Below are 21,510 nucleotides of genomic sequence, written 5' to 3'. Positions count from 1 at the left end.
GCTCTTGGTTGTTTTTTTAGAAGGCTTACTCCTGATTTTTTTTCTGTAGTTTTCAATGATTGAAAATAAGAATATACAGTGAAATGAATGACTTTAACCGTAAAGCTAAGTAGACAAATTTTTGTTGCATAACTTGACTACAGAAGTCACTACAGACAACAAAAAACAAGGCTGATAATATTGCACCTTTTATCCTCTCAGCTGTGTGATTCGATTTTGTTGTGCCTCTAATCTTAAATTCCAGACATTTATTGCTCCATTTCAAAATCTAAAGCTAACAGAGAAACAACCCCAATACAGTACAACAATCTTGAGCCACATCTCATTTCTTTATATTTTGTTGGGTAAATGGGAAATGGGTTCAGTGATTTATTGAAAGGTCCAAACATGGTAAGGCCAAAACAGAGTTTGTACAATTCTGACAAGATTGAAAGTCTGGTATGAGCACTGTTATTCTTCAGCACAGCCTGAACTCTCCTGGGCAGTTTTCTTGTAATTTCTCTAAGTAGTTTTCAGGAATCGTTCTCCAGACCTCTTGAAGGACATTCAAAACTCTTCTTTGGATGTTGGCTGCCTTTGATTCTGATCTCTGTCAAGATGATACTATACTGCTTTCAGGCTCGGGCTCTGTGGAGTCCAGTCCATGACTGATTGTGTTTCATGATTGTGAACAATGGCTCAAGACCACTTTAAAAAATAATTGTGTGCTCCTTGGAAATATTACTCAAGTCAGTAAAGAATATAGTGTGTATCAAAGTAAAGTGCACACACATGGCAGTGAAAGCAAGATGTCTTTGTAAAACAGAGTTCATCAACTTCCTGTAGTCTTCCTCCCCAAAAGTCTGGCAAATGTTTGTATATCTAAAATTCAAAAACAGCTCTCTCTCTGGAATCCCCTGCATGCTGCTGTCAACTAAACAGACTCTCCTCATGTCATTTATATATTTTGTGTTTGTAATATTTTGTGTCTCAACCAATGCTCCCATAAAAAAGTCCAGCAAAATCAAATGCTAGAAAATGCCATAATTACTGCTTACAATACAAATAGTCAACCTTATAATTTATTTATCATTGACATCTGTGCTGCCTGTTATGGCAACTCTAGTGAACAACAAGGTTGCGCATCCATAAGAAAAGTATCCATTAGCAGTCTGGGATCGAGGATGAGAACACTAAATAAATAAATGTTAACACGGTCCTGTGCCAGAACAGCCTGTGAGTCATTAAATATGATTTCCTAGCATCGAGTGAGCAGGAACGGATGAATAGACAGAAATCTCTATGAAGGCACTGCAGTGGTTATTATTTTGTCTATTTCAATCCTTCAACCTTTCGCTTTTACTGTTTACAAAATAACCGCAAAGCCAAAGAAGAACTCATTGTGAAGCCTGACCAAAATGACAACTGTAATAGATAACAAATGTGTTGATATACATATGTGCTAATATTAAAACTTCAGCAAAAGAGGCTTGAAATAAGTCACGTATTGTGCCATCACATATCTAGATCATAGCAGCTCTGACTCCACTATTTACAGTACTCTTGAGACTGTTTAAGGGGATGGTGATGTAGAGTAAGGCAGCATTTTCATGATAATTTGCTAACTGGTTCTTAATTTACATTGCTGGAAGGTGTAAAAAAAACAATAACTCCACCCCTTTCCCCTTCAGCATACCTTGAGCATACTCTCTTTATATGCATGCACATAAAGAATAATATTAGCCTATATGCAGTATATTGACAGTGAGGTTTTTTTTTACTCCCTAAATGCTCAGCTTAAATAAATACATAAATAAATAAATTACACAGAAATGTATAATCTAAATATACTTCATATAGTTGCTTCTGCTTATCTATTTGAATATAACATTATAATTCTGAAGCACTCTCCTCGGAAACGATGCATCACATCCAACTTCATAAATTCATATTTAATCAGATGTTACACAATGCACTAGCATATGTTTTGTGTTTTTGAGCTGTTAAGGTGTTAAGTGGGCACCTGTGACTTTGCAAGATGCTCTGAATTGATTGATTGTCATTTTCTTTTTAATCACATTCTTTGTCTCACTTTATTTTGCGCTACTTCCTGTTTTTGCTTAATTTCTTCCACTTTCTGCCACACCTGTGTCCAATCGACTAATTACTCAACTGGGTGTGCATGTTTGTGTGTATACATGCAATTCCCTTGATCCCTGCCAGGCTGTCTTGCTATTCCCATTAGTCAAGGATTCCAGCTTTTTCCCAGTGTTCTCTGCACATGTTCTTTCGCTTTAATATTTTCCCTTGTGCATTTCTTGTTTCCTTCTGTTTCTAATTAGCTCTTATTATGAATGACCTGCTTGATTGTTTTGGGTGGTTTGTGCCTTTAGCAGTTATGTTGCCTCTCTCACTGCCTCCGTGTGTATGACCCTATAATGATGAATGGAAGATCTGGATATTGGAATTTGCCCCCTTCTTTCTGAACTTCCTCTGGAGGGTTTAGTAGCACACCAAACAACCGAATATTACTCTTTATGATGCAGCAATAGTACACTTAAATTATTGATTTCCTCCCTCCCTCAAACACACACTTTTGACACTGTTGTGCCATCTTGCATCTATGACTCACAAAAATGCGCACAGGCTAAAATATTTGTGGATCGTGGCCTGATTGTAATGAAGCAGCAAGACTGACTCAGCGGTTTTAAGCCTGTGTGACGGATGGACAGGGTGACAGGGTGTGTCTTGCTGGCTCTACATCAGCAATCCCATGGGGAAGGCCAAGGTGAGAGGAAAAACTCACAGGCCTTTAAATATGCACATAACATACATTAAAATTACAGTTTATCTGAGGCTTCTTCTTCGCCAATGCCATTCAGAGGGCACTCACATGGGAGCATGCAAAAAGTCTAAAGTGATTGATTACACTGTAATTTGCATCACCCACTGGCAATAAAGACAAAACAACCCTTGCTACTGTAAATAAAGCATTATAATACTTATATCAGTTTACACATCTCCCTGTGGCTGCTGTATATGTTAGTGTAAACTGGATATATTTCTGGTTTAGAAACAAGTGCAGACAAACCTACTCTGTTAGTTTACCTTCTGAAATAATGAAAGCGGTAACTTATATCTTGACCCAATAATAAAGCTTGGGAAGACTTTGCTTTTCATACTTTTAACACCAACATGAACGGCTAATCTTAAAATGTAAGATTATTCATTTTTCCAGCATCTATCGGGGAATAGCTTATCACGTAATTGAATTTAGTTTCTTTTTTCCCTAGTGAAAACCTCACATTCTGGGGCATGTGTAAACGTTTTTAGGAATGCCAGTGTGCATGGACATGTCATAGAGAGCACAGACAACAAGCATCAGCAACTGTTGAAGGGTGATTGATGGTGCTCTGAATGAAGTGCAGCTTTCTGCAAATGCAGTGTGTCAGCTTGTCTAGCCCATATTTTTAGCCTTCCCTGGTGCATAAGGTTTATTATAGCACGAGGTTTGGAAGGAGCTCAGTGACTTCTCATTCTGAGATCATGTGACATAGTCATGCTGCTACCCAATTTGGATCATTGTTCGCCAGCTTTTGAATTTGGATAAAGCTTGCATTTTTAGTTGGGATGCAGTATGTTGTCTTTTGGTTATATTAGGAGTTTGATGTAAGTGAAGATGAAAAGCTGCAGATTTGGAGGTGCAAACAGCAAACGTTTGCTATACGGCTGCAGATTTTGTGCCATTTAGCTGTCTAGCTGAGCTGCCTTGAGTGCTAGACTAATCCAGGCATTTGGGTAATCCCGTAGTTTATGTTACAGTGGTCACCTTAATGTCTGCTTTTTTTAAGATTTACTTACTTTCTTTGATTTTCTTACTCAGTGTATCTCACCCTGTGACTCTCTTTCCTGATGTATACTTTATGGAAAACTGCATTTGGCTATCATCTTGGGAGACAAGACATTTGATTTCAGTGCTACTTTAGCGGTGCTTTAACCCCTAGCAGACCTTGTGCTTCAGGCCTGACCCTGATATCAGGAGTGTGCCTCATTGATGAATAGCTCCTTATGTGTTGAAACGCCCCTTGTGATCCTGCACAGAATGCTGAATCATGAGGTGAAGGCTTTATCGACTGGCCTCGGGGAGCAGTCACAGTCCCTCCATCGCACCAGTAGCAATTTGTGGCTGAGAATAATGCCCTTTTTTTCTTAACAGTGGGATGCTAAAATGATTTGCCACTACTGTGAGCCTCTTTTCCAATACATTTTCAGTATATTTCATCTCATCTGTGTTTCCTTATGAGTGTAAGCTTTAAATTATTAGAATACCAGATTTAATCTTTTGGGTTAAAACGCTAATTTCCTTTGTCTCATAATAGATAATCAACTCAGAGCGTGGCACTGTAGTCATTAATGGTATTGCTGTATGACTGCTATTTTTAGAAGCAGCAGTGGTCCTCGTAGTCATAGAGGTGGTTGCTACCTCACAGCTGAAGGTAACCATGCCCTCCTGGGATCTCGTCCTCTAATGTATCTTGTGTTTGTCCTCCATGACTTTTCTTTCTTTATCCTCCATCCGCCCCTCTGTGCCTACATCACTCTTTCAGCATGTTGCTCACTGGTATGATGACTCTATACCCACTGGGTGATTAGCAGTGACCCGCTGTCACTAACACAGACTGCACAGTAGGGACACCTCAGTGTGCTCAGAGTAGAGGGCGAGTACAGAGGTGTCAAACATATGGTTTGCAGCCCAAAAAAAGGCCCAACAAAGTGTCCAGAGCAGCACTATATAGCTTTGCAGAGTGAAAAATTGCAGAACATTTATTGATAATTACAGATTTTTAATTAAAACACATACATATTCTTACATTAATATATTAATATGAATAAAATATTGTGTTTTTTGTTCTCCAAAACACTACGGTTTACGGTTTAAGGTTTTTTGGCTTTGTAAATGTGGTTTTGAAAATGTGCTCATTTTTCTCAAGACATCAACATGTGTTTGTACAGTAACGAAGGGGAATTTTGAGTGTAATTTGGGGTTGGATCAGGAAGGGCATCTGGTGTAAAAATCTGCCAAATGAAACATGCTGAGCTGCCCACTGGGGTGAGCCCGTGTGAAGAAGGGGGCAGCTGAAAGTAGCTCATTATGCAACTGTTTTAGTGGCTCAGCCCACTTGAGATCAAGTGGAGCTGTTTGTATGAACTGTAAATCAAAATGAGTTTGACACCCCTAGGTTAGAGCTTACAGTTGCCACATCTGTGCACAGGTATGCAAACACATAAGCATAAACATGTCACTTTGGATTTTGATCAACAAGATATTACAAGACATTACTCATTATCTCATTAACCCTGTAATCTCTCTTTTTTCTTTTACATACTATGTCAAGTCTTTCACACTATTTTTTCACATTGTAATAAAACTACTTACAGTAGGTAGACACTATGTCAGGGGTCCCCAATCCCAGTCCACGAGGGCCGGTGTCCCTGCAGGTTTTAGATGTGTCCTTGATCCATCGCAGCTGATTTAAATGGAGAAATTACCTCCTCAACATGTCTTGAAGTTCTCCAGAGGCCTGGTAATGAACTAATCATGTGATCCAGGTGTGTTGACCCAGGGTGAGATCTAAAACCTGCAGGGACACCGGCCCTCGTGGACTGGGATTGGGGACCCCTGCACTATGTTATTGTAGTGAGTGCTTAGACAGCCAAACATTTGTGTTTAAATTGCTCCATGCCATTCTTTGTACTGTAGGAACATGGTCACAAATATAGTTTGGTCAGATTGAGTAGGGTGTATGGAATACACAGATACATTTTCTTATATTATGTTCAGTGTATTTGATTTGTGCTGTCTTTTGTGAAAGCCTACTCTAATTCTCAGGTCCATCAATCTCCATCCATCCATTGCATGTGTGTGTATGTATGCCAACCTGACAAAGGAGGGAAATGATATCAAAGAGATTTCTATCCCCAGTGGTCCTGCAAAAGTGTGCAGGAGATTAGCTTTTAGTGTTGGGTGCAGCTTGCTCTGGAGACATTGCAGTGGAAGAAAGACATTTATGAAGATGAATACGAGTGTGGAACATTTTGAATAAACTGTCTAGGCTAGGAGGTGGTCAGGGCGCTGAACAGCTTTTGGCCACTGCTCTTGTGACGTGATTTTTGTCAGCTTAGATGCATATTGCAAACATTCAGCTGACACGTGCGGGCTCGTATGTGTTGGACTCTCTACATCCTGCAGTGAGGAACATATGTCAGCTACTGTGACTGGTTGCTGACAGCAGGGCTGACAATGATGCAGCATGTTGCACTCTGTGTATATACTGACATGTGTGCACATAAAATTGAGCGCACATCGCTGCATTTGTGTGTCTACATTACGTGTGTGTGTGTGTGTGTGTGTGTGTGTGTGTGTGTGTGTGTGTGCGTGTGTGTGTGTGTGTGTGTGTATGTGTGTGTGTGTCAACCTGAGGATCCAGATTATTAGGATTTCACATGCATCCACATACATGTGAACTGTGAATATTTATCTTGTGCCTGTCAGGACGCTTGTGTGTCTTAGTATGTGTCACCTCCAGAGCCCTCTACAGAACTGATTCCTGACATTGGTAATTTGATAGTCAGTCTGTCAACGTCGCGTTGGAGGCGGGAGAACCTGCCCCCCACCCCTCTTCTCATCTATCTCTCCCTCCCAGGCCACAGCCATGATACTCTGACATGTAACATCCAACTGTGCCTTCAGACAACTGAGTCATAAAGCAGTGACTGCACAGTGACTGTTGAGTTTGGTGGTTTTGTTCATATATATATTATATATCCTTTGCTCTAAATACCATTAATGCCAGTCACTTCTGTCATAACATGTCATTATGACTCAGGATTGAAGAGAATATTGGATAACAATAATTTCCATCTTTATGTTAAGATATTGTAAAATTGTTAAAGTTTTTCATGTCTCACTTGTCAGTTGTTCTGCCATTCCTCTTAGTTTCCAGACTTGCTTGTGGCGCACTGATGCTCACATACAGATATTTATGAATAGATGAAGGTGAGTGTTTTCTAGCAGCTCAGTTAAAGCAGCCTTTCCGTGCTGCTTCACAGTTCAAGAGTTTCACATATGTTTACAGAGGTATGCCTGAATAATCCTCTTTTATTATATTTTGCCCTGCACTTGATTTAAAATACTGACTCCCAATTTAGAGAGCATCTAATGCGGATAAACACTAAACTTTGCATTCATTGAGGTTTATGCGTGTACTGGAATATATACACATGTGAGTCCATGAATCAGTGTAAATAAAATAAACTGAATACACTGAGATGGTCACAAAAAACATACCTTTTACTTTTTACTGCAATTTTGCTAGTTTTATTAATAAAACCATCTAAGGTTTATAAGCGAGGTAGGGTACGGATAAGACATCTGTGCTCCTGTGAAAATGCAAAAATGCTGTCATACAATAAAATACTTATAAAAAAGTTCAAGGGCTGTGGCAGCAACCTCGGCCTTTGCCTAAGATAACCTCAAAATGAGCAAATGACAGATGGATCAGGGAGGTTGGAGTGATAAACTAACAACTCTGAGACTAAAAGTATTTTAGGTGCACAGTTCTGTGGTGCTATATATATATTTAAGAATAAATAATGATTTTATGCTCGTATTAAATATTGCACAGTAACGATGATCAAAATGTAGTGGGCAGAGGATAGACTGATATCAACTGATGCACAAGTAGATAGATGGACCATACATGGGTAGACAGACAAACAGATACAGCTGTACTTAATGTAATTGATGTAATTCTCAGATTTTTTAGTTTAACCAGTGCATCAGTGAGGTGTAACGATTATGCAAATCCGCCTTCTTTTCTTTGTCAGTGACTCACTGACACTCACTGACACTGCATCCCATAAGCACCAGAGGTGCTGCTCTGTATGTGACCGTGACCTCTGATTTCTCTATTTCTGAGAAAATTCACAGTGGTGATTCATCAATGACCCTAAAATGGATATGTTTCTTTAACTCGTGACTCTTTTCTTACACTCTTCTTTCCTTCTTTCTTTCCTGCTTCAATTCTCCTCAATCTCATTTCTTGTCTACAAGACACAGCATATTTATTTCTATTTTGACATTTTTTAACTTTGCTATTGAAGCTCAGAATTTGTAAGAGTCTGGGAGTATCATCTAATATGCTGTGTGATCTCTAATGTCGCCAGTGTCCATGGTTGTCATTCTTCCTCCTTCATGCTCCTCGCTACCATTTTTCTATATCCATTTTTTTCCTTCACTTATTCATTCTGCCATGACTATTTTATATCCTTTATACCATCGTTTATCAGAGGCATAGTCCTCGTTTTTGTACCATGTGTACTTTCTTTCCTCCTCCTCCTTCCTGTCATTTGTAACTTCTCCTCCCTTTGCCGACTGCTTCTTCCTGTCATCGTGATTGCATAGTGCCCTTACGGGAGTCACTGGTCGTCTGCAGCTGAGTGCTTTGCATTAGTTATGTGCACATGATTTTCAGACATAATGGCTCCCAGCTTCTCTGTGTGTGTGTGTGTGTTCCCCCCCCCCCCCCCCCTTTTCCTCATAGTTTTTTCTTCTACTTTTCCCTTTTCAAGTTCATGTGTGTTGTCACTTTTGGCTGTGGGAAAGCTGGCCTCACATTTGATTCTACAAAGCTCTGGTATACAGAAGATTTTGTGGTTTGCTCAGTAACTGCGAAGCACCCTGGTCCATCACTGCCCGACCACTGTGCTTGGGATATATGTTTAATTGTTTTGTGGAGCAGAATTTGTTTGGAAGACTGATTGATCGGATGTTTGCTAATTATTAGTTGACAACCTGCAGCTAATATTTAGCTTAGTTTAAAATAAAGACTTGTGCTAAGATAAAATAAATGGTAAATGGACTGCTACAGGTACTTTGACTGAGTGCTTTCATGCTACAAGATAAACCCTTTTGGACCTTAAGTACATGCATTTCATTTTTACTATATACTGCAAGGAGTAACTTAATATTCATGGAGAGATAAGAGAGTGACAGAGAGAGTGTTCTTTTCACTTAAATCTCTGCAAGAAGGAAAACAGGTGCATGTCCCAAGATATCAAACTTTTATTTAAATGAGTGATTTAGATGTTCAAGGTAGTGGCACTAGTGAAACAAATTAAACAGAGCAGCAATTAAGCAGCAATAAGCTCAGCATGGGCTTCTGTGTGAGGGAGTACTGAGTTAAAGGCACACTGCTTCCTTGTGTCAGATTTAAGATTGGTCACTTGAGGTAATCAAATACAGCTGTAATCAACTTCTAAATCATGCTGTGCTTATTTTAAAGCATCAGCCTCTCAAAGCTTGGCAGTCACAGATTGCTTTGCACTGAGGAAAGTTAATGTCAATTTGGCCAATTAGATGTGAGTAGAAATACAAGAATGTCTAAACATTCAAAGTTATATTTTTTCCCCATTTATTTAGTGGTCTGTTTTCTAATTTAGTAATGTTGGTTCTGTGGATATGAAGCTTATATATAAAACATGCATTATTTAGTCTTAACAATTATATAGGCTCAAATCATATATATAAGCTTTTCATTAGCGGTCCTGTCAACAAAAGTCTTGTTCCTATGGTGGTTAAGCCATTTCTCTTCATTTCAATGATATTTTATCTATATGGCACCAAATGACAACAACCGTTGCCTCAAGGTGCTGTTTTTAAACAGTTTCTATGACTCTGTATTTTCTGTGTGCCAGTAAAATACATTTTCAGATTCAGTTTTGCTGGCAGAGAACTTGGAACTTGACTTTGATACTGGTGGGGAGCCCAGAATGCCAGTGATGACGTCAGGAAGAGACTCTGAGGGACAGCTGTACCCAGCATGCTTTGCTCCTAGCATTTCTGCAGTCCTCATAAATATTAAAAGGTTATGAAAAGAGAGAGAGAGAGGAGGCACATTGAGGGTGGGGATAGTCTTCACAAAGCTGAGAGAGCCTGGGATGGGGAGAGAGAGGTTAAAGGAGCGATGACAAGAAATGAGTGGAAATGACGGATAGCTGAGCAAATGAAGAAGTGCTTGTGAATTCAGGAGTTCGGGGCCTCCTTGCCATGTCACTTTATTGTCTCTTTCTGTCTGTCTTCTTTTCTGTGCTGTAGGCAGAAATGCCTAATGGGGTAGTCAAATGAAAGCAGAAATCATCCAGTGGCAGGTAGAAATGCAAGTTAAAAGGGAAAAAAAATCACTAATACGTCTGTCACCTGAACAGATCTTTCTTGAAATGTCCAGTAAAACACAGTACAGTAGCTGAATTCTTACAGTGTGCACATGCAACACAGCCACGCAAAGGATTATTCTCAAGAGGTAGTAGATTATGAATATAGAGTGCAGACTGAAATGAAGAACAATAAATTATTTAACTTAGAAGACGTGGTAACAGTGTTTCTTCTTTATTTTAGTGCATTTTTGCCTTTCTTTGATGATAGTAGAAGAGCTATAGAGACACGTTTTCTGTGCTGGTAGCTCCAATGTTGTTATACATGTCCTTGCAAAATAATAAAATGTATTTTATTGTTTGTTTCTTTGTAATGAATTCTTGATATAAAAAAAGAGGAATGGACCAGAACCTTGCTGATACAAAAAGCCCCCTGTCACAACGGATAGATCCCCTCAATGTATGAGTCAAAGGTCAAGGTTTTTCTTTCATTTCTGTATGGCTGTATCCCTTATTAGCATTTTCACAAATGTAAGCAGGTTGCATAAGGTTGAAATATTAATCATGGCCTGGACAAAAAATGTCTGTGTATAGTTTATAAACCATAAGCCATCTTTGCCACATTTTCTTTTTCCTTGTCTGTGCTTTTGTGTTGTGTGCATTTATATGCTAGCCCCACTACCTACATGCGCTACATGCACATGTGATGTGCATGCATTTAGACATCAAGATAGATATATAAAAAATAAGAAGAAGCATGCTTTGATTGTAATGGGCTGCAGAAGCAGTGGCCTGACAGAAGCTATAAATATTTCAGAAGCTCTGTTTTAGCACAGAGATAGAGAAGACAACAGGAATATCCTGGTTTTGATGTGGCTCTTCATTTTGGAGGAAGGAAGAATTTGGTGCACAGCTAAAGTTATTAATCTCAACAAACCATCTAATCATTTATTCAGTCGTTAACTGCTGTCTTTATTTTTAAAGATACATGTCAGCTAAGCTTCAGATGAGCATATGAACATGGAGCTGTGTAGTTGTGGTTGTGGAGCTGTTTGCTCAAGTTGATGGAGGTCAGTCCTTAACTGGAGCTATTTTATTTTTTTCTGTTTCCTTACTTTCTGTCATATATGTAATGTTACAATTCAGCATATTCATATATTAAACATGTCCAAAGTTTGAAGTATGAGGTCAGTAGGGAGGCCATGAAGAGGGAAATAACACAAAATACAGACACTAAGAACTGAGAGACTGCACCATTAGCACAGTATATATAGCACAGTTATAAATAAAAATGATTTTGAATTGTCAATAATTCAAAGCTCCTAATAGATTTCAAGAAAAAAAATATGCGTCTGGAAATGAAAAGGATGGGTCCGCTTTAGATTTGTTAATCATCACCACAAAATGTGGTACCTTGAAATGAACTTAGCAATGTGCTAACAACATGACTTTAGTAGGTACAGTCAGTAAATGGTAAATGGGCTGATTCTTATATAGTGCACTTTATACAATGTGTCATTCACTTGGTTATGTTCATTCACACTATAGCACTTTTTTCTATACCCAAGTGCTTTCTGTCTAACGTTAACATTCATTCCTATTCCAGTGAACACAACTGAGAGCTACTTGGGGTTCACTATCTTGCCCGAGGATACTTTGGCATGCAGAGAGAAGGCAGCCAAAAATCATCTACTTCCTACTTCCTGAACTACAGCCACCTCCCAATACTAGTGTGCCCACTATTCTTGCCAGTCTCTTATTTTGCAGTCATTACTGTGAATAGCATGAACCTTTCTCAATCTTTCTTAATCTGAAGTCTCAGTCTTTGTGCTTTTACCTACATTTAGATCCAGGATGAGTCACTTTCATGCTCACATCCATTGTATTAGTGTTCAGATCAAAGCCTATATGTTGCACGACACCATCTCATACTCTGAAACTCTCCATCCATCAGTAATAGATCAGCTCACACACCGTAGAGCCTGCAGGACTCAATCGATTTTTAATTCTCGGGGCTGTGACTTCATCTTGCCAACCATAAGCACACGCTTGAAGTGATGTCCATTTTCCTTGGCGAAAATGTTAAATTATGGCAGCCTAATTATGAGTTAATGCTTTCAATATCATTAGTATGTTAAATTGTTTACATGTTAAGCATTTTATTTAGATACTTCTTAGCTGATGTAAAATCTTTTGGAGTGACATAAAGACTACAAATATAGCAGCTTTATGATGATGATGGATAGCATCTGTATCTACTTACCTGACAAATACAACTTAACTAAATAACTAAAAACAACTTTCATGTATTTATTTTAAAATCTATCTTATTTTTTGTGTTTTAGCCCGTCTCACTTGTATGTCACAAAATAACAATTAACAAATTGAAATTTTTATTCAAATATATTCCAGTTTATTTGATTTAATATTGACATAATATGAGATGAGAGGATAATTTATGTATCTGTTCTTATTTACACAGATGTAGATGTCATGAGTATGTAAAGCAATAGAAAATATATCTTCAGATTAGACTTTTTTAATGTGATTATTCCAATCATTGCTTTTATGAGCTTGTGCGTATTCTCGTGAAAATATTTTATGCTATCAGACCTACAGGGACTTGAAAACTGTGGAAACATGGAAAATAAGAAACTGTGCCAGTAATAATATAAATGATAAGCTAGGTGACCTGTTTTATGTACCTGTACTGTGCAGCATACCTCTCACCAGTGATACTGCCATGTGTGGGGGTTTCTTTCTGTTAGGATGGATTGGCTCAGCCTTGTGTGAGTGTGAGGAGCTTGGACATCTGCTGCTCCTTTGTGTCAAAAGGAGCCAGTTGAGATGCTTATTGCATCTTATTAGGATACCTCCTGGCCACCGTCCTTTGGAGGTTTTCTGGGCATGTCCAACTTGGAGACCTGCTGGATAGATTACACATCTCCAGCCTAGGAATGCTTTGAGATCCATCAGGAGGAACTTGAACGCTTTGCTGGCGAGACAGATGTTTAGAGTTCCCTGCTTGGTGTGTTGCTGTCACGACTCAACTTTGGATAAGCAGAAGCTAATGCCCTGATAGATACATCTGTTTATGGTATTTACAGTATGTTGTACTCATGACTGTGAGATGCACTTGACAGCTGGAGTCTGCAGGGCTTGATCTGTTTTTGTCCTGCTGTCAGTGCATGAAAACCATGTGTAACCATACCTTTGTGTGTTAATCTACACTCAGTCGTGTCTCTGTGGTTTTTTATATTTCTTTTCTGTTCCTATTTTATGTGTGTGTAAGTTTGCCTGGGAATCTGTCTTCTGTGGTAGAAGTGGGTCTTTGTTTAAACCCAAGAGGATTCATTACTGTGATCTATCTCCCTCCCTGTTGGTGCTAACACTAACATACTGTGGCGTCTGTGCAGCTATTTTTAGTTTTGGTTTGTGTGTTTGAAGGTAATTTGTCTTGGTATGCTTTTTTTATCATTATATGAATGAACGTCTTGTTCGTGCTCACTATTATTCCATCTACAACAGATATTTGTGTCCAGTATTTATCACAATAGACCCCAAATATGCTGCTTAAGATCATCCATGATTGGTTTTGAATATTTTTCTTGATTATTGAGCTTCTACACCTACCCTCCTATGCCTTTGTTTCTTTCCATCTTAATTTTTATCTCTCCATATTTGCACAGAAATTAGGGCTTGTTGTATTATGTTTAAATTATGTTGTCTTGCTCTTATTAAAGGACCATAGTTTTACATTTTTGTTCTTATTTGATTTTGTTTTCAATTTTGTCTAGGTTCAGTTACTTTCCAGAACAGATTTGCTAGCTTCAGTTTAGTTCTTTACTGTTTGAGAATGTTTTGTTTAGGTTACAGTGATACAGTGGCTTTTATACGGTGGCCCTGCAACTGGTCCGTCGGGTTATTGTCTCCCCAGAAACACTTCCCTTGTGCTTTTGGAAATCTGTTTTTTCCTATTTCCGTTGTGTTTTGTGTGCTTTTGCCGTGTTTTTCTTATTGCTGGTGTTTTCTTAGGTTGCAGTCCGTTTGGCCTCTCAGGGCCACTGTACTTTTCAGCCTGTAAAGACGAAGTGATTGAAGTGCAGAACTTCAGTTTTAATTTTTAAGGTGTCTAATGTAAGTGGTCAACTGACATGGTAAATGGACTGATTCTTATATAGCACTTTTCTACTCAAAGCGCTCTATACAACATGCCACATTCACCCAATTGCGCCCATTCACACAAGCACTGTCTTCTAAGTTTCTTAGTGCTGCCTAACTACTCAAGTATGAATTCATACACATTCATACTCCGATGGACACATCGGAGAGCAGTGTGGGGTTAGTATCTTAGTATCGAACTGCTATCGAACCACTAACTTCACAACATCTAACCAAGTCAAGAACACTTTCAAGGAGGTAGATACTTCATTATCAAGATCTACATTTAAGAAATACCATCAAAAATTGAAATACCAGAAAGTACAAACCATTGGTTATGCTCAAGAATAAGAAGACCAGATTAGACTTTACAAGAAAACATCTAAAAGAACCTGCTCAGTCCTGGAAAAATGTCTTTGGATAGATGAAAGCCAAATTAGCTTTACTAGAATGATGGGAAAAGAAGGGTATGAACTAGGAAAGGGATGCCTCATGATCCAAAGCAGATCACATTATCTGACTAACAGGATGAAGGCAATGCTATGGCATGAGCATGTAAGGCAGCCCGGTGAACCGGGTTGCTAGTGGTTATTGGTGATGTGAATCCTGAAAGGTAACAGGATGAATTCTGAAGTGTATGGGCCTATACTCTGAGACGAATGCTGCAAAATGGATCACAAAGAGCTTCAAAGTGCAAATAAATAGTAATACAAAGCATAAATGCAACCCAAGAGGTTTTCAAGGCAAAGAAAACATATTTTTCAATAACAAAGTCAGTGACCTGATCTCAACCCAACAGAACATGTCGTTCAGTTTCTGCAGGCAAAACTGAAACCAGAAAGATCCACAAACAAGCAGCAACTGAAGATGATTGTAGCCAAGGCTTAGCAGGGCGTCTCAAGGTTTGGAAAAACAGCATTTGAATGTCCATTTGGAGTTCTAGTCTTCAGGCAGGCACTGACTGCAAAGGATTTTCATACAAAAAAATATTATTAAAAAAAAATGTTAGTTTGTCCAATTAATTTTGCACATCTAAAAATAGCTGTAATTCCTGAGGACTTAATGCAGTAATTTCATCAAATTACGGTCAAATAACTGCTGAAAGTCTGAAATTCAATCCCAAATGCTTAATTTTCTAAAAAAAAAATATGTATCTAACACATCCATGCACATGCAAAAGTTCCAGTGTGGAAGAGACGAGATGCATGTTTAACTGTTGGAAGAAGTCTCAACTTTAAGTGACACAAGAACTCATTTCAAAATTAGATGTGACAGGCGCTGTCACTACGATAAGTACAGACATCCAGTGTTCTGCCAGTGACTAATGTCAAATACCCACAGCACAGAAAGTCAACAAAACGCTTCCAGTACAGACTTTGTGATATTTAAAGTTTCATGATCTATATCTTCCCTCTCAAAATCACCTGGGGAAAAGCTAAATGCTAGAATTGTGCACTTGATACTGTAAAACTTTATTTGGCATTTACACCGCTGTCTCAGAACATTAATTTAGTCACATAGATGTCAAACTAAGACCAGCAACAGCTTATTTAGCAGATTATATTTTTCTCTCCCCATGCTCCATGACTCATTGCCATACGTGTCTTAACATTTCTCATCTTGTAGGAAATGAGGTGTTACTCATGCAGTTCCTGTCCCTTCTAATAGACTATTCCTGCATATTTGCATTAGTGTGTATGCATATATTTATCTTGCATGGGTGCCTTCTTGCTTTCATTTCCATGTGTGTGAAGTCATGGGACTTTAGCTTCAGTTTTCTCTGCTTCTGTATTTTCTTTCTGAAGTCTTTGCTTTCATAGCTTTTGTCATGCAAAATTTGGCTACAGTACTTTTTTGGGAGCGTAGGTTGATGAAAGTAGGTTTGATGTGATGGCAAGATTTGGTGTGTTTAAGAACCCTGACAGAAGAGCTTTTCACACGTTGCATCCTACCAAGAACTTTGCTCAGCATTGACCTCTGTATCAGGTCCTGTTTTGGCTTCTGAGAGGTTAGCCAAACCCTGGGGAGTAAATAAGAAAGTTGTATTCAAAATACACTTGTTTCTTTCATACTTTGTATGTGTTTGTCCATAAGTTGTTGTGGGATTCCTTGAGGTTTTGCAAAGATCATCTTTCTGCCTCCCCTAAGTCACCAGTTAGTATTTCAGGTGAAGATATTGAAATTTCAGCATATCAGCGCCCGAGGAATATTGTAGTATTTAAGTTCATTCAAAATCCAGATTTTAAGACAAACTAATTGGATTTATTGTTTTGTAGTATATTGTGCAATGACTGTGTGTTATTGTGCCTTTTGTAATGAATTTAAAACTGCCGTCAAATGCCTGCACATACTTGTCGTAGACTTGCGACATGCATAGACAGTGGAGTGGGAGATAAAGGCTCCTATTTTATCATTTTTCTAGAATATTTGTGATTATTATATTTCTAATGACAGATTAAAAAAAATACTCAATGTTTTATTAATTTTTGCAGCTTGCAGGCAGCAGCATTTATAAGTATAAAAGTAAATAAAGCATTTGCAATCCTCCTTTTCGAGGGGTGGACCTTGAGGCTTCATAATATCACTTGGTGATGTCACAGTGGCTACATTCTTACTTTAAACTGCGAGCTTTAAAAACAATGAAAATGTATAATTTAGAAAATAATTAGTCGCATAACTATTTGTTTTTATATATAAATTAGTAAAAAATTGTGTATTTTATGACCTTCAAAAATTGAAGAAGAAGAAGCCTCCCACAAATGATTGTTTCCTCCTGACAAACTTATCTCCAGATGTTTAGCTTGATAAAGCTGAAAACTAAGAGGTGAACAAGCAAACTTACTGTAAGAGACAGTTTTCTGATATTAATATTTCTTGACCTTGACAATACAAATTATGTCTGAAATATAAATCTGAAATCACTTGCATAGCATCAAATTATATTCATTTACTGGGTGATAATTAGCTTACTACATATCACACTACATATCACTACATTTTGATTAAAACTTGAATATATGGAATTGAACCTTGAATATATTGAATGAACCTGAAACAGTGACATTTGTCAGTAACTGCAAACTTTTAAGCAGTAGTGCAGCTATCACCATGTCTCTTCTTAAGTACATCATGGAGTTCAGTACCTTTTTAACTGTCACTTCTACTGTGTCTACTTCTACATCTACTGTTTATCTAGAAGGATGTGCAGGATAAAGTGTGAAATTAAAAAAGCTAACAAAACAATAACAAAGAAGAATAACTGGCACTAGTAAATGTGTTGCAGAGCAACAGCAACACAAACAGCATAAAACACAATGGGGAACACATGAATATGGGGAAAATACTGTAGAATGTGAGGAGGGAAGCAGAAGCGAAGTGGTGCAGAATGGGTTTCTGGATTTTTCATTTTCAGCTAAATGTGGTCAGCTCATGCCTCATGTTGTGGCTGGGTCTATTCACCTGACCAACACTCATTAACAAAATAATTTGCCACATGAAAAATGCACATAGAAAATGGCTTCATTTAACAATGGTGCAGAGTCATTGGGAAGAAGAGAGGGGATGCAGGTGTAGACTGTGATCAGTAATATTATGACACCAAGATAAATGAGGCAAAGGACCGAGATCTGAAATGGCTTTTGGTTGTAGAATAAATCATAGCGTAATATACGCATGATAAATAAATTTAGCTGAACACCAGCAGGGTTCAGGACCACATTTTTTTGTGATGAGTCTTTGCTAGAACCCATTTGATCGTGACAGCAATTGTGTAAAATAATATGACAAGCGACCTTGATCAGCTTGATAAGCAGGTATTATGAGGTTATAAAACTGGAGGATTATATACCAGTTTTGGTGTATAATTTGCGACCGTGGTTCAGGTGGTTGAAAAGTTCATCTTTAACCGGAAGGTTGCCGGTTCAATACCCCAGCTCTCTCTGTCCTGGTCGTTGTATCTTTGGGCAAGACACTTCATCCTACCGCCTACTGGTGTTGGCCAGAGGGGCCAACACCAGGAAAGCGCGATATAAATGCAATCCATTATTATTATTTTTATTATTAATAACAGCCACGCCTTTTCAAACTTGATGCAGGTTAACCACCGTCCCCTGTTCTCACAGGATATTTGCATTGCTCAGATATTATCTATGCTGGCACAGTAAAATAATCAAGATTTAAATAGCTGGGCCCTACACTGCTGCTTGAAAAGCTGAACTTCTCCCTGAAGACATGTAAAGGAAAAACAGCAAAGCTACAGAACCAAAATTCAGCATGCATAAATTGCCTCACAAGCTTCACAAGCTGCAGTGTGGAGTTGAAAAGAGCAACTGTAATTGTTTGTATTAGAAAAAAAACTCATCTGGAAAAACAGGTTACCACATTCTGTAAAGACAGAGTAATTATCATGTACTGTTTAAAATATCTTCTCTGCTCACTTGCCAGTTCCTAAAGATAGAATATTCACAAGAGACTCTCCATAATGTGACAGACACCTACAATGTACACAGTAGCAGCACACTGGATTGTTAAGTAGGAAGGCTCCTGTCACTGATAGTGAGTCTTTGAGGTCCTGTCTCTCATCTCTGCTGTGCACAACTGCTGTCTAGCTCTTATGTTCAAAGTAAAGAGACCAGATGCTGAATAGATAATACAATATTATCCTTCAAATACGCATGCAGGAAGATAAGAGTAACAGGTAACATGTATGATATTTATAGTATCGTCAAATGTATTTACACAAATCACGTACCAGTTAAACAATAGATTGGTGCCAAGATAGATGCCTGTGCTGACTTCAGGAAAGGGCACTTAGAGTAACATGAACAAATCGAGCTCCTCTAAGAGTTGATGTCTTTCCTCCTTGGTATTATGTTAAAACACACCTGAATGCTCCAGACCTGCAAACTGACAAAACATCTGCTTTTTTACCCACTTATTTGCTGATGATCAGTCAATGAAGCGCATTCAATTAGCAGCACCTGGCTGCCACATTCCCTCTTAATTCTTATGGAAGCAGTCAAGGTGTACCTTTTCACAGGACTGCATGGAATCCTGTAAAAGTGTTATTTTTCACATGAGCTGTGAGGAGAGAAGAAAAGATGACTCAGTGACTTGAAAAGGGCAAGCATATCTTTAAGCAGTTCAGCCTAATTAAAGTACTTGGGAATAACAGCTCAAACTGGTGGTGACAAGGGTGGAGAGAGGGTCAAGAGTGCAGTACACTGCATAACATTTCTCTTTCACAGCGTTGAATCATTTCATTGTGCAGGTCAGTTGTATTACATTATTTGCTGATAAATGAAATCGGGGTGGGCGTACAAACACTGACACACAATGAGATACAAACCACAGGAGCTTTCCTGCCTGAGATCAGACAGGCAGACAGCGGAGCTTGTGATGAAGCGTGCTATGAATGCCAGCCCAATGCAGAGTGTGGGCGAAACACGAATGGAAGGAGTCTGACATTTTAAGCCTCTTACAGAGGGCAGAGAAGCAGTGAATGTGCAGTAGTATCATATTCCTGCATATTGCCCTGTGTCTTGCCTTGAAGGGTAGTTATGTTATTATAATGGATTAAGATGTGTAACCTGACTGAGGCTCTTAGTGTAACTACAACTTGATAGCAAGGATAATGTTGGAGGAACAGTTAATATTGAAGGATCTTTGCATATTGTTGCTCTTTTTACAATTTCACAAATAAGCAATTTTGTCATCAGTCATCGCTGTTATGTGAAAGTTTTTAAATGCACAGAAACACAGTGATTTGTATTCACCTGCGTGCTCGCTTCCTCCTCTCCTCCACCTTCTGCAGGCCGATGCAGCCACCAGCTTTCTGCGCGCAGCTCGTTCAGGGAACCTGGACAAGGCGCTCGATCACATCAAGAATGGAATCGACATCAACACAGCTAATCAAGTAAGACAGTTTCAGTCAATTCACTGGAACAGCCATCAAAAATCTGCTTACGTTTGTGCCTGTGTGTGTGTGTTTAAGAAAAAATGGCAGCCACTGGTTTCTATAAACAAAAAAGGCAAAACAGGGCTCATATCAAAATCTGTTACAACATTTAAATAAGAATTGTGGTACAAAAATGGTTACATTGCAGCATTACTCTATTTGGTTTTGCTTTTTGAAATGTAAAGAAATTAAAAATTAGCCAGAAATACATAATGGCTCAACTTATCTTGGTGACCGCACCGTATATAAATATATAAATGTATAAATATACCAACACAAGTGATTTGATTGGAAGAAAAACAAAATAAAATAAACATCTGAAAACTGGGCCTAAAGAAACAAAAACAAGAAAGGGTGCTGGGCCAGTCATGCAATGGGCTGTAGGACCCAGAACTTTCCTTACTAAACTAATGAAGTAAGAAGGCTAAAATAACAAGTAAAGCCACAAAAAACAGACTACTAGCTCATCCATTACTCCACGTGGTGTACCTAGGTGAAAATGAGGAACAGAGGAGACAGGGGAGCAGGAAAGAGAAAAGGAGGCGAGAGAAAGCAAATAAAAGAGGAGGGTGTATAACAAGGTCTCAGTGCCAAGCCTTTTTCTCAGTGAGATCTTCCCTAGATCAGTCATCATGCATTCTGGAAAAATGGACAACCTATAGCAATCTATTATCGGTACAAGTGAATTAGCTTTGACTGATCTAATAATCATACCTTTCTTTTTCCAAATCCACCATGGAGTTAGTATTGGAGTAATAAACATTTCAGTGCACTGTTAAAAGTGAAAGAGTACCACTGAACAAGAGCACATAATAGGAGCAGACCAAGCTTTATTGTTTGGTCTCTTAATGTTTCTCAGGAGAAATTTCTACCAGTGCAGTAAAGAAATTTGTGACACTTAATGTGCCCTTGCACATCTCTTGCCCTCCTGTTCATTTATTACTTGCTCTAGGGCAGTATGTTGGGAACGAGTTTTGTCTGCTTGTACTGTTTCCTTTAATCACTTCTTGCAAGATACCTTTTATAAAATATCACACCATTATACTATTTTTGGGATAAATGGGACCTGCAATTACACCATTGAGCCAAACCTTTAGGAAGATCCATCCTTGATATGATAAAACCCTGATAACTCATTTAAAAAAAATCTTTAAACCATCATTAAAGTATTCTCAGCAAGATTATGGATAAAAGTAGAATAT

The 21,510-nt window shown here is 38.4% G+C and overlaps 1 protein-coding gene across 9 annotated transcripts in view; it reads left to right on the top strand.

Annotated features, from left to right (window-relative positions):
- Nucleotides 1-21,510, top strand: part of ank1b (ankyrin 1, erythrocytic b) — a 78,119-nt gene that overhangs the window by 12,133 nt on the left and 44,476 nt on the right. For all 9 annotated transcript variants that reach the window (XM_085279236.1, XM_085279240.1, XM_085279234.1 and 6 more), the window contains exon 2: nt 20,165-20,266. In XM_085279236.1, the coding sequence (XP_085135362.1) occupies nt 20,165-20,266 (102 nt within the window). The remainder of the gene's footprint in view (nt 1-20,164; nt 20,267-21,510) is intronic.

The sequence above is a fragment of the Mchenga conophoros genome, linkage group LG7 (genome assembly GCF_057382185.1).
Source record: "Mchenga conophoros isolate Kocher_MC1m ecotype Shallow Benthic linkage group LG7, M_conophoros_male_GT1.1, whole genome shotgun sequence".
In the NCBI taxonomy this organism is placed as follows: Eukaryota; Metazoa; Chordata; class Actinopteri; order Cichliformes; family Cichlidae; genus Mchenga; species Mchenga conophoros.
Note: the sequence above shows the minus strand (reverse complement) of the source record. Positions and strands in the feature narration are given on the sequence as shown.